This window comes from Caloenas nicobarica, chromosome Z, assembly GCF_036013445.1.
Source record: "Caloenas nicobarica isolate bCalNic1 chromosome Z, bCalNic1.hap1, whole genome shotgun sequence".
Lineage (NCBI taxonomy): Eukaryota > Metazoa > Chordata > Aves > Columbiformes > Columbidae > Caloenas > Caloenas nicobarica.
Window position 1 is genome coordinate 28358974 of NC_088284.1, and position 13594 is coordinate 28372567.

Sequence of the window (13594 nt, forward strand, 5' to 3'; positions counted from 1 at the left end):
ATTAAGAATGATGACAGCTTAAAATGTTTTATTCCAACACTGAGTATTGCATTTTTTTCTGATTTATCTAATTATCTTTCTCTGTGTTTTTAGGAGATTCTTAAGAACGAAAATTATAGAGAAGAAATGAAACAGAAAATCAAAGATGTAGCCGAAAAGGATAAGCTGCTTCAGGCCAAGGAATACAAGGAGGGACTTGTTGCCGAACCAGTTCATACTCAAATTAAAGGCCATGCATCAGCCCCATACTATGGAAAGAAAGAACCTTCGCAAGATCCAACAAGCACTGCGAGTACCTTTCAGCCAGGGTCCTGGATGCCACCAGGCAGTGGGAGTAGTCATAATAAGTAAACAATTGTACGGGTATTCCTATGGATAAATATTTTAATAGACAGCACTAATTGCTGCTCTATGTAAGAAATAAAGTAATACTAAAGCAGTTTCATTTATTTTTGCAGAACTGTTCAAATAGGCTTAATCATGACAAACAACTGTAGAATATTTGGGTTTAGTGAAAAACAGTATGTCTTTCTTTGGGTTTTTTTTTCAACAGTTGCTGTTCATCAGTTACTCATGACATCATAGGTAGGTTTTCTAGCTAACTTTTCTTCTTTTATTTTTCTTTTATGTAATAAATTTTAACCAGTGCACTTAAGTTTTCCCAAACCTAGGCATGAGTTTAAGATAGTTCTTTGGAATGTTTTTTAATGCTCTTGGCAGTGCCAGTGTGCTTTCCTCTGGTGTGGATGGAAAAGTTTATTTCATTAATAGGAGTCACTGTGACACTGCACTGACTATGCACTGTATTAATCTTACAAAACATTCTTGTAACTTAGTTTTAAAAAGCCAATGTATTTTAGTTACACTTAATTTGCAGCGAGTAGTACACACAGGATAAAATCAGGCTGAGTTAAACTACATATAACTACTGTAACAGAGGTTAGAAGCTCTTGGTAAACTGCTGGAGAATAACACAGAGTTTGGGACAAGGGGCTGCCATTAATATTAAAAAAAAAGAATTTGTTTTTATTTCTGGTGTATGCAGGGACTTCCCTAAGTGATCACATCTGTTTGGCCATAGTTTAGATACATAAAATGTGCAGATTATATGCTTAGAGCTGATGTTTGAGAACTTCAAGTCAAAATAAAGATCACACAATCTTTTGAAAAAAGTATCAAATTTATTTGTGCAGTGCATCCCTCATCAGTTTTCTTCCATGTCTTTTAAGCTATGTAGGTATCAAAGGTGGAACACATACACATTTGACAACACTTGAGAAAAAAACATGGAGACTTGATCCCATGTATTTTAAAAATGACAAAATATCATATTCTAATGCTGCTTGCTTTGACCAACAAAATTGAAAATCTTCACATTTACTTTAAGTCATTTCAGTTAGGCTCCCCACTTCTCATCCCCTTTGGTGTCAGACAGCTCTATAGGTTTCCACATTTGAACACTGGTATTATTTTAGGCTTTTATTTTTAAATATAGTGAAGGACTAGTTGCTAGAAAGCACAAGCCTGTGCTGCTGTTTGCAAAGATGCTAAGTCTGAAAACATCATGTCTGCTACAAGCTCTTGAGAACTAGACTATTAATAAAAATTAGGCTTCAAAAAATTAACCACTTGTTAGAAAAACATGAATTGAAATCAAGGTTAAATAATTTTGGCATATTTACAACACAATCCCCATTTGGACTTTTTCCAGTATGCTAGTATTTTGCAGCCTGGAAGGCAGCAGATTCAAGGGCCATAAGAACAAAGATCCCACCTAAACTCATGAGGTCCTAAATCAAAGGTAAGCCAGAAGGTTAGCGAGTAGGAAGAGCTACTGTCACCAGCACACACATCCTCCTCCTCTACTCCCCCCACAGCCACCTGCTATGGGTCACTGGGACACAGTACACTAGGCCACCTGGGCCTTTGGTCTCACCCTGTTTATGCCTATTTTTTGAGGCATAAAAAGTTTCTGAAGGCAGAAACAACTTACAGGTGGAGTATTCAGGTGATTGTTAAGGGAAAACCAAAAAACATGGTGTATCTTGTAGAACATGGGTGGCTTCAGACTAATGAAGGGAATAAGAACAAGCCATCAGTTTCCTAGAGTCTGGGCTGAATTTCAAGACCATTGATGGCTGGTAGCTCAGGAAACAGGAAAAGCCAAGTTCGGTTCTTTCTACACACAAGCCCCACCACCAAAGACATTGCAGCAGCCTCTGTGGGCACGCAGCTGAATGAGTGCCGCAGGGCCACATACAACACCCTTAAGGGAAATCAGCAAGGTATTGCTACCTAACTCTGAAGCTACCTTATCTCCACAGCTCTGCTTAAGGTATACCAAAACTTGCCTTTCTGTAATCCAGTTTACTATTCACATTTTCCCCATAATTTGACAATTTTAAGACACTTGTTAAGTCATAGCTTAGCTAAGGAAAAAAAATAATCTACCTCTAGAGCCACCCAACAGATTGATTTTTAATTGAACATGCAAATTTTAAAAAGCAACCTGCACTAAAACACAAATAGTAGATTAAATGATTGTAACAAGTGTCACTTGGGCAAAGACAACCCAGCTCAACAGAAAAAATACACTGAAGGGATTAAATTTCATACTGCAAGAAATAACCAGATCAAGTATCAAAGGACAGTTACAACACAAGATGTACAGGAGTTTCATTTTAAAAGTAGATTCTTTGCATAAGGAAGGGGTTTTTGACTTTCCCACTTAATCCTTCTTTGTTCGTTTGGCTTTTGCAATATTCTCTTGGCGTTTCTGTTTCTTCTTTTGCTCTCGCTCCCTGGCCTCAATCATTTTTGCAAGCTTCCATGAAAGTGCTGCACTGATTATGAACAACGGTGTAAGGGCCAAAATCACTGTAGTAAGAAAGCCGTATGGGTCCTTTGCAGCCCACTCCACAATGTATTCAGCCCAAGCCTTAATATCGAACATCTTTTCTGGTTTTTATATTGGAAAAACCTTATGGAATAACAAAAAAAAAAATTCTGAGCATTCAGAAAAACAAAAGCACACATACACAGCAATTACTATTTTAATATGTCATCATGTTTCATTATTAAAGACCAAGCTCTTTTTTGCTAGAAAAGTACAGCATAGTATGTGAAAGTAAGCATAACACAGAGTGCTGACTGTACCTTAAAGTGCAGTTTACAAAATAATTCGGCATTTCCTCCAACAGAGCTTCAGATACTACCAATAACAAATTGCTATGTGGAAAAAAAGTGAGGTCTGTGCTGCTTTGGAAGAGAAGGAAAGAGACCCCAGTAGGTTTAGGTTTCTGTAGCTTTTACTAAGGAGGCGAGGGAGCTGGGGCAGCGCTTTAAGTGGTGAACTGGCAATAGTCGGTAGTTCAAAATCAACGTAGGAACGGTGTCGGCGGCAGCACGGCCGAGCCCGCTCGCGTCAGCCCGCGCCCCGGCACAGGCCGCCCGGACCGGCCGCTTGCGGGCGCCCCGGCACAGGCCGCCCGGACCGGCCGCTTGCGGGCGCCCCGGCACAGGCCGCCCGGACCGGCCGCTTGCGGGCGCCCCGGCACAGGCCACCAGAGGCGCGGAGCCGCCCGGACACCGTCCCCGCCTCCCGCCGGCGCGGCCCCTCGCCCCGTCCCCCCTCCCCACTCCGGTAACGGCCGGCCGCGCGCCCCGCCCCGCCCCGCCCCAACGGCCGCGCTGTGGAGGCCGCCGCGCCGCCCTCACCTGCGGCGGGGGGCCCAGCACCGCCTCGGGCACCCTCCGGGCCTGCCGAGCGGCGGAAGGGTGGCGCCGAGGTCCCTGCGGAGAGAAGACACAGCCCATGAGGGAAAGGCGCCCGGCGCGGCGCGGCCCGGCCCCGGCAGCGCTCGCCCCCGCCCGGCACAGGTCGCGCTGCTCGAGGAGGGGCGGACGGTGACGGCGGGGAAGCATCGCCGGGGCTCGGAAGCGGTGCCGTGCCACCTCTCCTCACCTCCCGCCCGCCGCCCCCCGCCACTGCCCCACTGTACCGCAGCCCTGGAGGGCGCCGGCCGGCCGAGCGGAAACAGGAAGGAGGCGCCGGCCCCGCCCCGCCCCGCCCATGCCGGCCTGGCGCGGAGGCGACGGAGCCCGCCCGCCCCCTTGACGGCCGCCGTCAGACGTCAGTGCGGGGGCGGGGCGGCGCCACGCGCAGACGCCCAGGGTTGGGCCTTGGCGGTGCGGCACCGCCCTGCCACGCCCCAGCGCGTAGGCCCCGCCCCGCTGGGCGGAGCTTCCGGCCGGCAGGCGCGGGGGCCGGCGCCGTGCGTGCCGCCGGGTCCTCGTTTAGAAAACGCGGTAGGTGGGAAAAGGCGTTTCCGTGGTGCCTGAGCGGGTGCGTCACGCTGTGGCGCATCCCCGTCGAGGCCGGTGGCGAGACGCGGCTTGTGCCCTGTGGCAGTCCGGCGGCCACCGGTGACCCGCTCGGGGCGGCGCGAGTTCGGGACCCGCCTCTCCGGTCGGTCGCGTCTCGTCTCCGTTTTGTCTCCCGTTACGGTGCCGCTCAGGTCCGTGGTGCCGCCGGGAGGCAGAGCGCAAGCGACTTGTGCCGGTAGCCCGGCGAGATGCCGCCCGCGTCCCGTGCCCCTTTGGGACACGCTGACCCGCCGCGTTGGCCGCTGTCGGTGGCGAGCTGCGCGGTCCCCGGGGTCCCGGCGCCCTGCGATGGCTGCTGTCGGAGCGGTGGTTGTGCACGGCTCCCCGCTGGCCTGACCTCGGCAAAAACACACGGCTGATCTCACTATAGCCCGAGCGACTCTTACAGCCTTTAACATTCTCATACTGACAATTCAGGGTTCGAGATTTTGCCTTATGTGTGTTGCACTGTCCCTTCTCCATTTTAGCGCACAGGTGTGTATGCACACGCTGACGTGAATAAAAACTTCATTATGTTTCCAAAGCAAAGTTAGGCATAGGTTAGGTATTATCTTACTACGTGAAAAGACCTTGCAGTCACTTAAATTGTATTGATCAATTCAGGAGTCAGTTCCTCTGTAGCATAACAGCAAATGCCATGTGGTCATTCTGCTTTTGTATGTCTTTACATGTATATTTGTATTTTTAAAGAGCAGCAATCAGGGAAATACATATATTTTTTCAATGAGAGGGTCGTTGACAATAGATCTAATTTAAAATGCTTTTGATTGAGCATGTTGAATGCAATTTTGTGCTATGTGCAAATTTTCATTATTTTTGCATTCTTATTCAAAACCTGTCTGTAGTGTTCTGGCTCTTGTAATGTCTTTTGAGAAATAGTGAGGAGAGGAGAAAAAACAAGAGAAGAGAGAAGAGAGAAGGAAGAAGCGAGCTGGAAGAGACCTACAACTATCATCTAGTTCAACTGCCTGACCAATTCAGGGCTAACCAAAAGTTAAAGCATGTTATTAAGGGCATTGTCCAAATGCCTCTTAAAACACTGACAGCCTTGAGGCATCAACCACCTCTCCAGGAAGCCCGTTCCAGTGTTTGACCACCCTCTTGGTAAAGAAATGCTTCCTAATATCCAGTCTAAACCTCCCCGGTGCAGATTTGAACAATTCCCACGTGTCCTTTCACTGGATTCAAGGGAGAAGAGCTCAGCACCTCCCTCTCCACGTCCCCTGCTTAGGAAGCTGCATAGAGCAATGAGGTTGCCCTCTCCAATCTAGACAAGCTAGAATCCTCAGCTGCTCCTCATAGCACATGACTTCCAGCCTTTCACCAGTTTTGTTGCTCTCTTCCAGATGCATTCAAGTAGTGCAGAATTCAGCATTTGTTCTTGTTAAATTTCATGCCATTTAGTTTTGTCCAATGCTCCAATCTATCTAGATCTCTCTGCAAGGCCTCTTTGTCCCTCAAGAGGGTCAACACCACCTCCCAGTTTGGTATCATCAGCAAACTTGCTAATGGTGCATTCAACTCCTGCATCCAGATCATTAATAGACTTGAACCCTGAGGAACAGCACTGGTGACTGGTCACCAGCCAGATGTAGCCCCATTCACTACAACACTTTGAGTCCTGCCCTTCAGCCAGTTCTTCACCCAGCACACTGTGAACCTGGTCATCCCACAGCTGGACAGCTTGTCCAGAAGGATGCTGTGAGGGACAGTATCAAAAACCTTTCTAAAATCCAGAAAACAACCACCACTGCCTTCCTTTCACCCACTAGAGGGGTGAACTTATCATAGAAGGGAATCCAATTGGTTAAACAGGACTTTGTGAACCCATGTTGACTGTGCCTGACGATTGCACTGTTCTTTCAATGCCTTTCAATAGTACCTGGTATAATCTTCTCCATAATTGTTCCAGAAACTGAGGTTAGGCTGACAGGTCTGTAGTTTCCTGGGTCTTCCCTCATGCCCTGTTTGTCAACTGGAATAACATTGGCCAGCTGTCAGTCAGCGGGGACCTCCACAGATTCCCAAGGCCTTTAATAGAGATCTCTACATGTATCTCTGTACATGCTACTCAGCCATTTACATGAGCATTAAAACTCTTAGAGAGGTTATGAGTCTCTGTTTGGTCTGTAATTTATAAATCTTAGCAAAATATAACAATCTAAAATTATTGGACCTTAGATGCTAGTTTGAAGTGTCTGGATTTATTGGTATCATTATAAGGTATTTTTGCATGCTGCGTAGCTAAGTTAAAAGTAGATGGGCTATTACATAAATATAGCCTGTTTCTGGTAGAATTGTGTATTGGGCTAAAGGGGACACAGTTATATTTCTGATGCTTCAATGTCAAATTCAGGTACCTATGCCAAATTAAGCATTGACCTAGTCAACAGTTATAAACAAGATGCTCTAGACCTGCTGCAAATGGATTTCCAGTGCCAGTCTTTCACACAATGGTAATAGCCTCATCCATCTGTCTTTCTATGTCTTCTCTGCCTTATTCATTTAAAGAGGAAAATGCCTGATTCATTGTGGCAGGGAAGAAATAAAAAGTAGGGATTTTTAGTTTGCATTTCCAAGAAAACAGGTCTATGTAATTATGTTTTCTGGCGTCCTTCTCCCCTTAATAGGTTCTGAAGTTGCTGGCTGGTAATATTGGCAAAGTAGAGGTCCCATACATAGTAATTCTGCTCCTTTAAGATCCGTGAAAACAAGCAGCTAGGTAGAGAAGAGAGGCCCAGGCTACAACCTTGATGCAGTGTGTCTGTATTAGGAATGAGGAGATATTATGGGATTACTACCTGATGGGAAAGCTTCTTTTAGGGCTTGCACTCTGCCAAATTCAGAGTAATTCAACCACAAGGCCACAGGAGATCAGGGTGTTTGTTTTTCTTGTTTGAGTTACTCAGCTGTTTAAGTAGTCAAAGAGAGACCAGAAATTCCAGAATTCACTACAACTTGAACAAGGCAGCACAACCCTTAGCACATGGTCAGAACACTGTAAATGACCATATTGAGCATATGTTTATGTTAACTATAGTTTTGGCAGTTAACTGCTACTATGTAAATCTGCATTTTCTTTTACATCTCAACTAGAGTTTGTTTAAATGACACTGTTCTGTTATTTATAGTGATGTATGTGCCTGTAGGTATTTTAAGACAGTCACTCTTTAATTTTGTGTTTGTCAGTTACAAGTGGATGAGCAAGAGAATTGGAGGGCTTAGGAAGGAGCAGGAAAGGATCCACTGATGAAAGGTCACATCATCTGAAGTGTGAAAGTCACAGTTCATACTAAACGTCATGATGGTTTACACAGATGTCATTCCAGATACCTAGTCTAGGAAGGAACTTTACTTGGGATGGAGTTAAACTTCTTAGAGCCACATCACCTCAATGATAGCAGCCAGAGACATAGCATTAAAATATAATAACATACAAATTTATGAAGCATCAACTTTGATAAATCATTAGTTAATTTTTGTATTTACATAAGTATATATATGGACAGCATTAAAGGTGACATTTCAATGGAATTTCATGAGAGCACACTGGACGGGACAAGCATTACAATCCATTGTCACACTTTCAAAGAGGGAGTGGGCAAAGGAACGGAAATGACACTCAAAAAATCCAGCAATAATAAAGTAAGATATAATGCAGAGAAATCTACTGAAACTGTAATACAGCCATGGAAAATGGGAGAGTTAGTTGCCTGAAAGCAAAGCCTTTCATGTACCAACAGTGACTGAAGAGTCTATGAGTGTTTGAGTGTGTGTGGTGAAGACAAGCTTTGAGTAAACGTATGCATTTAACTCAGATGTGTTGACATCTATCAGTGGTCCAGAATCAATCTACATAAAGAAGCTGGTAAATATTTCACACAGTATAATCTCTAATGACCCTTTTATCATTTGTTAATTCTGAGGATAAACAAGTTTCTTGAAACTGTTTTTTTTTACTACATACAGCATTAATTCTCCAATAATCTTTGCATACACTTATTAATGTCCCAGGCATGTTGTACTCCACATGCTGAATGTCCCTGTTTCTAGGGGAGCTAGATGGAATTCTTATGCCACTGCACAATGCTGGTTTTCTGAAGAGTTTTGAAAAGTAACTTTACTATTACTTTTTTTCTCCAGCCTGTAAAACCTCTAAGCTGTGAAAGCTTTATTGGCACTTTTCTGACCTTGTATGATATATCCACAGTATGTGCCAGCCAATAAACATTCTTGGTTTTATAGGTTTGTTTGAGCCAACAAAACTCCTTCCCACCACTGGGGATTAAGGATTCTTTTTCTGCTACAAGTCTTTGTTTAAAAACATTGGTGTTTTACGTTTAAGTGGATCTACAGTATATCTTAATTCTGTAAACTGCATGAACAACCACATGTATTTGTATTTTGTCTACCATTTAACACAGCTAGGTCCAAGAATCCGAGATGAAAGTAGTCAAAATCATGAGTAATACTGCTGCTCTACTTAATTCACTTCAAACCATCCTTATAAACTGTACTACTACTATGTACTTTCATAGATTGACCATGTGCTAGGACAGCACATGACCCATAATAGACCAAGTAGCATGCTGCCCAATTTTGTACCTTAAGGAAGTGAAAGAACGTAGAAGTTTGCAGATCTAATATCCAACTAAATAGTGATCAACTGCTTCTCTGCTCTAGGTACGCTCATTTATGTAATGGCCTTGATTTTGCTACCCATATAATGAATGATATAATTGAAGAACTGAAGTGTGTCAGATCTTACTCCATTCTACATTTGTTCCTATTTTGGGTCTTAGAGTTAAAAAAGGGAAAAGAATTATCAAAGATTCAAATGGTAGTTATTCAAATAATAGAGACCTTTTCTCCTGCTAGATCATTACTGCATTCTGATATGGTCATGGCTGCTATGGGTATTAAATGGCTTCTGGATTTTCTTGAGTTGTATTAAAGGGAGGGAGAGAGAAAATCATCATCAATACAGCTTTATAAATTCTCAGAGTTTTTCCCAGAACTAGCTTAGTGTAGCATTTCAGGTAAGAAACTGAGAATGGTGGGATCATATACTAACTGTGACACTAGGCCTTCACTGATTCTGAAGATTTTAAGCATTTCCACAGATGTCTGATCCCCTGGGAATGATGGTGAAGGGCAGCGGAGAAAGATTGGTGCTTCTGAACAGTGATTCCGTCCAACCGCGATGCGAGTCGCTCTGTGTCTGCCTGTTTCCCCTCACGGACCGCAGAGGGCACTGAGGACTGAAGATACTGTCCCCAACTTACGCACCTTAGTCAACTGCAGTGTGAGGAACCCAAACCAAACAACATGTCCTTTGGTGAGTCAACTCCATGTCTTTAGTATCTGTAGGTGGTAATATTTATCAACCTTCGTAAAATGCTTTTAGGTTGCTGAATAAAAGAAGCGGTGCCAGTATGACTATGAGTTTAACTTTTAGGATTCGGATTTTCCTTGATTTTGTAAAAGCTTGAGTTTAGCAGGCAATTTATGTATATTATAAAGCCATATGCAAGTCGTGGATCTAAACACAACCTTTTCAAATTTGGAGAGTATGGATGCAGTTCTAACACTACTTCTCTTAATTCTAGAATACTTACTGTATTTTCTATTACAAAAACTTACTGGAAGTTGGTATTTCTAGTGGGGAGCTAGACATCTCCTCAAAACTGTGTACCAACAGGTTCATTTGAGGGCTTCTTCAGCAAAGGAGCCAAAGTTGAGAAGGCTGATTGACATTTATAATAGGTCTTAAATTATATTCTTTTTAGAACTTAACTGATGTATACTCCAGGGTAAGAAACTTAGCCTGCTCTGTATCTACTATGTATGTTCTGAGAAGAACTGGAGAACCAGAACCATACTTCTGTCTAATCTGTCACATTTCATAGAAGAGCTGAACATAGTTATTGTTTTTATATTTTCTTTCTGAGAGCAGTAGGAAGTAATGATACTGCTTCACTGAGTGTCACAGCTGCTTCACTAGGTTGTACTGTCCCTAATTGGAACTGAACAAATGTCCCAGGATGGTGCCTCCAAGAACCTCTTTACCTGAATAATTGCGTTCTGCATATGGTGTAAGAAAGACGTCCTGATATTTGCAGTAATAATAATAATTGTATTGTATAGTGTTTCAGTGCTCTGAAGTGTTCATCACGCAGCCAGGAAATATCTCTCACAGCTTTTCTTGTGTCCTTACTAAATTCTAGTGCAAGTAACACATTTTCCTAAACAAAAATTCATTTTCACAGCTCCAATGATTTTTATTTCCTTTTTACAGGGTACCACAAGGATTCCTGGTGATCCAGGGTAAAAGTGAAGTTTGAGCCTCTCATTATAAGGTATACTTTAATGAGTAAGGACTGCTGTCATAACGAAGGAGCCTAATTCTACTTCCTTCTTCCTTTCTGGGCAACTGTTTGCTACAGTATATTTTTCCTGTGTGTCATATGGCTGTTGTTTTCCATCAGAACATGGCAACATCTTTTTTTTTTTGCTTATGTGTGTTTAGAAACACTTTATATTGTGAGCTCTCTGCTGATGAAAGACACTGTATAAATTTCAGTATCAATAATGACTGTGCATTTCAGTATTAAATTAGCTGACAAGAGTAGTATATGTATGAGTTATTGAGAACTGAAAGACAGCCAGCATTGCTGGCTGCTTCCTGCTCTATCTTATATGGAAAGAAACTGTTGTCAGTGGAAGTGGGAGTCTGTACCTTGTTTGAATTCTAAGTCCCGTGGAATGGAATGCTATTGCAATCTGTAGCATTACGTGTACATCCCTCCTGTCTTCTGCTCAGCAGCAAAGTAGACTTAAGCAAAAAAGAAAGTTCTAATATGTTCCCGTACCTAGTTTTCATGCTGGAGCTAAAACATCTAAAGTTAAAAGCTTTTAAAATCGTTCTTATCAAAGCAGAATGATCAAACACAAAGGAACATTGCCAAGGCTAGAATATCTAAACATCAGCCATTCTTGATGCTGATTTTGTCATCTGAAACACCTCAGTTTCAGGATCACGTGTTTAAATGATACTGCATGTTCAAAAGACAGTCAGTAAAGATACATGATTCACCGCTATGGAATTTGTACTTATTTCCTTCTTCCTCAAATTACGGGAAATATTGTTCTTAGAAATGCCCTCACAACTGTGATATCTCACAGACATAAATTTACCTTTATCCTAACAGCAGTGGTCAATTTTACAAAACATAATAATGTATGTTCTTGAAATCAAATTGTTAATGATACGCACATCAATCCGGGTAACTGCCAGCTTGCCTATCCTTACCAGTGCCAGATCCACTCTGAAGTTTCAAATATATGGAGTATACCTTTAGAACAGGCATCAATCAGCAAAAACAAGCAACTAAAATTGTGCAACTTGGATTGCCATTAAATACAGTAGTATACATCTAATTTGTTTAGAAGCAGCTTGGTAGTGTAACTGGCAAAGCTCAGTTAGGCTTAGGCAACTGAAAATTGCCATCAGGATGTTTCATCCCTGCAAGAAGATCAGGTGCTTTTTCCTTAACTCTTTCTCCATTTGGAGGCATGCAAAAGCAGTAGATTCAAATGCTCATCACTTCCCTTTCTCTTGCTTGGTAGCAGAAGCCTTTATAGAAGAGATCAGGTATGGTTTTTAAAGGTGGAAGTATTCCTATATGCATGCTTCCTAAGAGCTCTACCCACAGAATTAGCATAGGAATTTATTCTGTAACCTCCAAGGGTTCACAGTCATACTTGACAGGAAGCAGCAAGGGCAGGCTACTCTGTAAGGGAAGGCAAGCTAGGGGCCAAGGCAGGCAGGACTGTGGCCTCACTAACAAACATACACTGCTACTCTACCTGAGCGTGAAGAGCAGAGCATGTCTCATGATGGTATTAAGGTTCAGCCAACAGGTCAGATCACCAGGCAAGCTGATGATGAGACAGCTCCAAGATGAAGCCAGAAAGTCAACTAAGCAGGTCAGGATGAGAATCGAGTCAGGAAGGTAGAAGACCAAGCACAGGCATTCCTGCAACAAAATTTGGTCAAAGACTGAGAGCAAGAGCCTGAGCTTAAAAGCAGCTCTGGAGCAAAGGTGCACAGGAGCCCACTTCTCTCAGCTTTTTCTCACACCACTTTTTCTACACAGTCCTCTGACTCAAGGTCACAGAGCAGCATGATGCCAGTGCTGAGCCTGAGCCGTAGGCAGCTAAATCATAAAATCATAGAGTCATAGGATATCTCAAGTTGGAAGGAACCCATAAGAATTATCAAGTCCAACTCCCTGCTTCTTGCAGGACTATCTAAAACTAAGCTATATGACTAAGAGCATTGTCCAGACACTCCTTGAACTCTGGCAGGCCTAGTGCTGTGACCACTTCCCTGGGGAGCCTGTTCCAGTCACCAACCACCCTCTCAATGAAGATCCTTTTCCTAACATCCGATCTGAACTTCCCCTGACACAGCTTCATCCCATCTCCTCATGTCCTATCGCTGGTCACCAGAAAGAGGAGATCAGCACCTCCCCATCCACTGCCCCGCTCAAGGAAGGTGTAGGCTGTGATGAGGTCACCCCCAGTGTTACTTGCCAAAGCTTTTAGGCATGGGGCCACCATCCAACTGGACCTATGTTCGTAATTGCTCTCTAACAGTTCTGTCAAAAATATTTCATTTAAAAACAACCAATTTAAGCATGTTTAAGATTAACTGTGTTTAAGGTGTGTTCAAGATAAACTGACTCATTTAACAGAACTGGGTTAAGGAGCAGCTACACATGCACCGATGCTGGCAGGCCTTTAGGGGAAACAATGTCTTGATTCAAGTTGACTGTGGCTAGACCAGGATGTCTAAAATGTCCTTACATACTTCATGCTCTAAAAATGTTAGTTTTGGAAGTTAAGACTGGAAGGTATCTTCTGAACAGCTAAGTCTCATTACGAGCTGTTGTGGGAAACTGTCTTCTAGTCCCTTTCATAAACTCATCAAATTCAACATCTAAACTATTTTCTGCTGTTGGAAGGTGTGTGCAGAATCTCTTTATTCTGAAGATTTGTAATATTTAAGTTTATGATCTACATGTATTTATAGCCAGTTTATAAACTTTTTTTTGGTTATGCCAACATAATCCTCTAGTTTCATAGAACTGCAGAATGGTTGAGGTTGGAAGGGACCTCAAGATCATCTAGTCCAGCTTTTAGG

At 43.1% G+C, this 13594-nt stretch overlaps 2 protein-coding genes and 1 long non-coding RNA gene across 3 annotated transcripts in view; 2 read left to right on the forward strand and 1 right to left on the reverse strand.

The window, feature by feature from the left end:
• NDUFAF2 (NADH:ubiquinone oxidoreductase complex assembly factor 2) overlaps positions 1-1151 on the forward strand; it is a 53247-nt gene extending 52096 nt beyond the window's left edge. Inside the window, exon 4 of the mRNA XM_065656218.1 lies at positions 94-1151. Coding sequence (XP_065512290.1) covers positions 94-351 — 258 coding nt within the window. The 3' untranslated portion in view covers positions 352-1151. The remainder of the gene's footprint in view (positions 1-93) is intronic.
• Positions 1152-1161: 10 nt separating this feature from the next.
• On the reverse strand, positions 1162-4056 carry SMIM15 (small integral membrane protein 15). The gene is made up of 3 exons (XM_065656219.1): positions 4002-4056; positions 3718-3792; positions 1162-2980 (listed from the first exon to the last, which is right to left on the reverse strand). Exon 3 carries the CDS (start codon positions 2951-2953, stop codon positions 2729-2731), a length of 225 nt encoding a protein of 74 aa, XP_065512291.1. The 5' UTR covers positions 2954-2980; positions 3718-3792; positions 4002-4056; the 3' UTR covers positions 1162-2728.
• A 191-nt stretch (positions 4057-4247) lies between these two features.
• LOC136002480 (uncharacterized) lies at positions 4248-11425 on the forward strand. The gene is made up of 3 exons (XR_010607915.1): positions 4248-4308; positions 9499-9724; positions 10685-11425. It is a non-coding gene; the product is annotated as an uncharacterized LOC136002480 (long non-coding RNA).
• Positions 11426-13594: the final 2169 nt, after the last annotated feature.

What these genes read in the sequence shown, in the direction of transcription:
- SMIM15 (XM_065656219.1), bottom strand. Translation starts at nt 2,953, where the DNA reads ATGTTCGATATTAAGGCTTGGGCTGAATACATTGTGGAGTGGGCTGCA.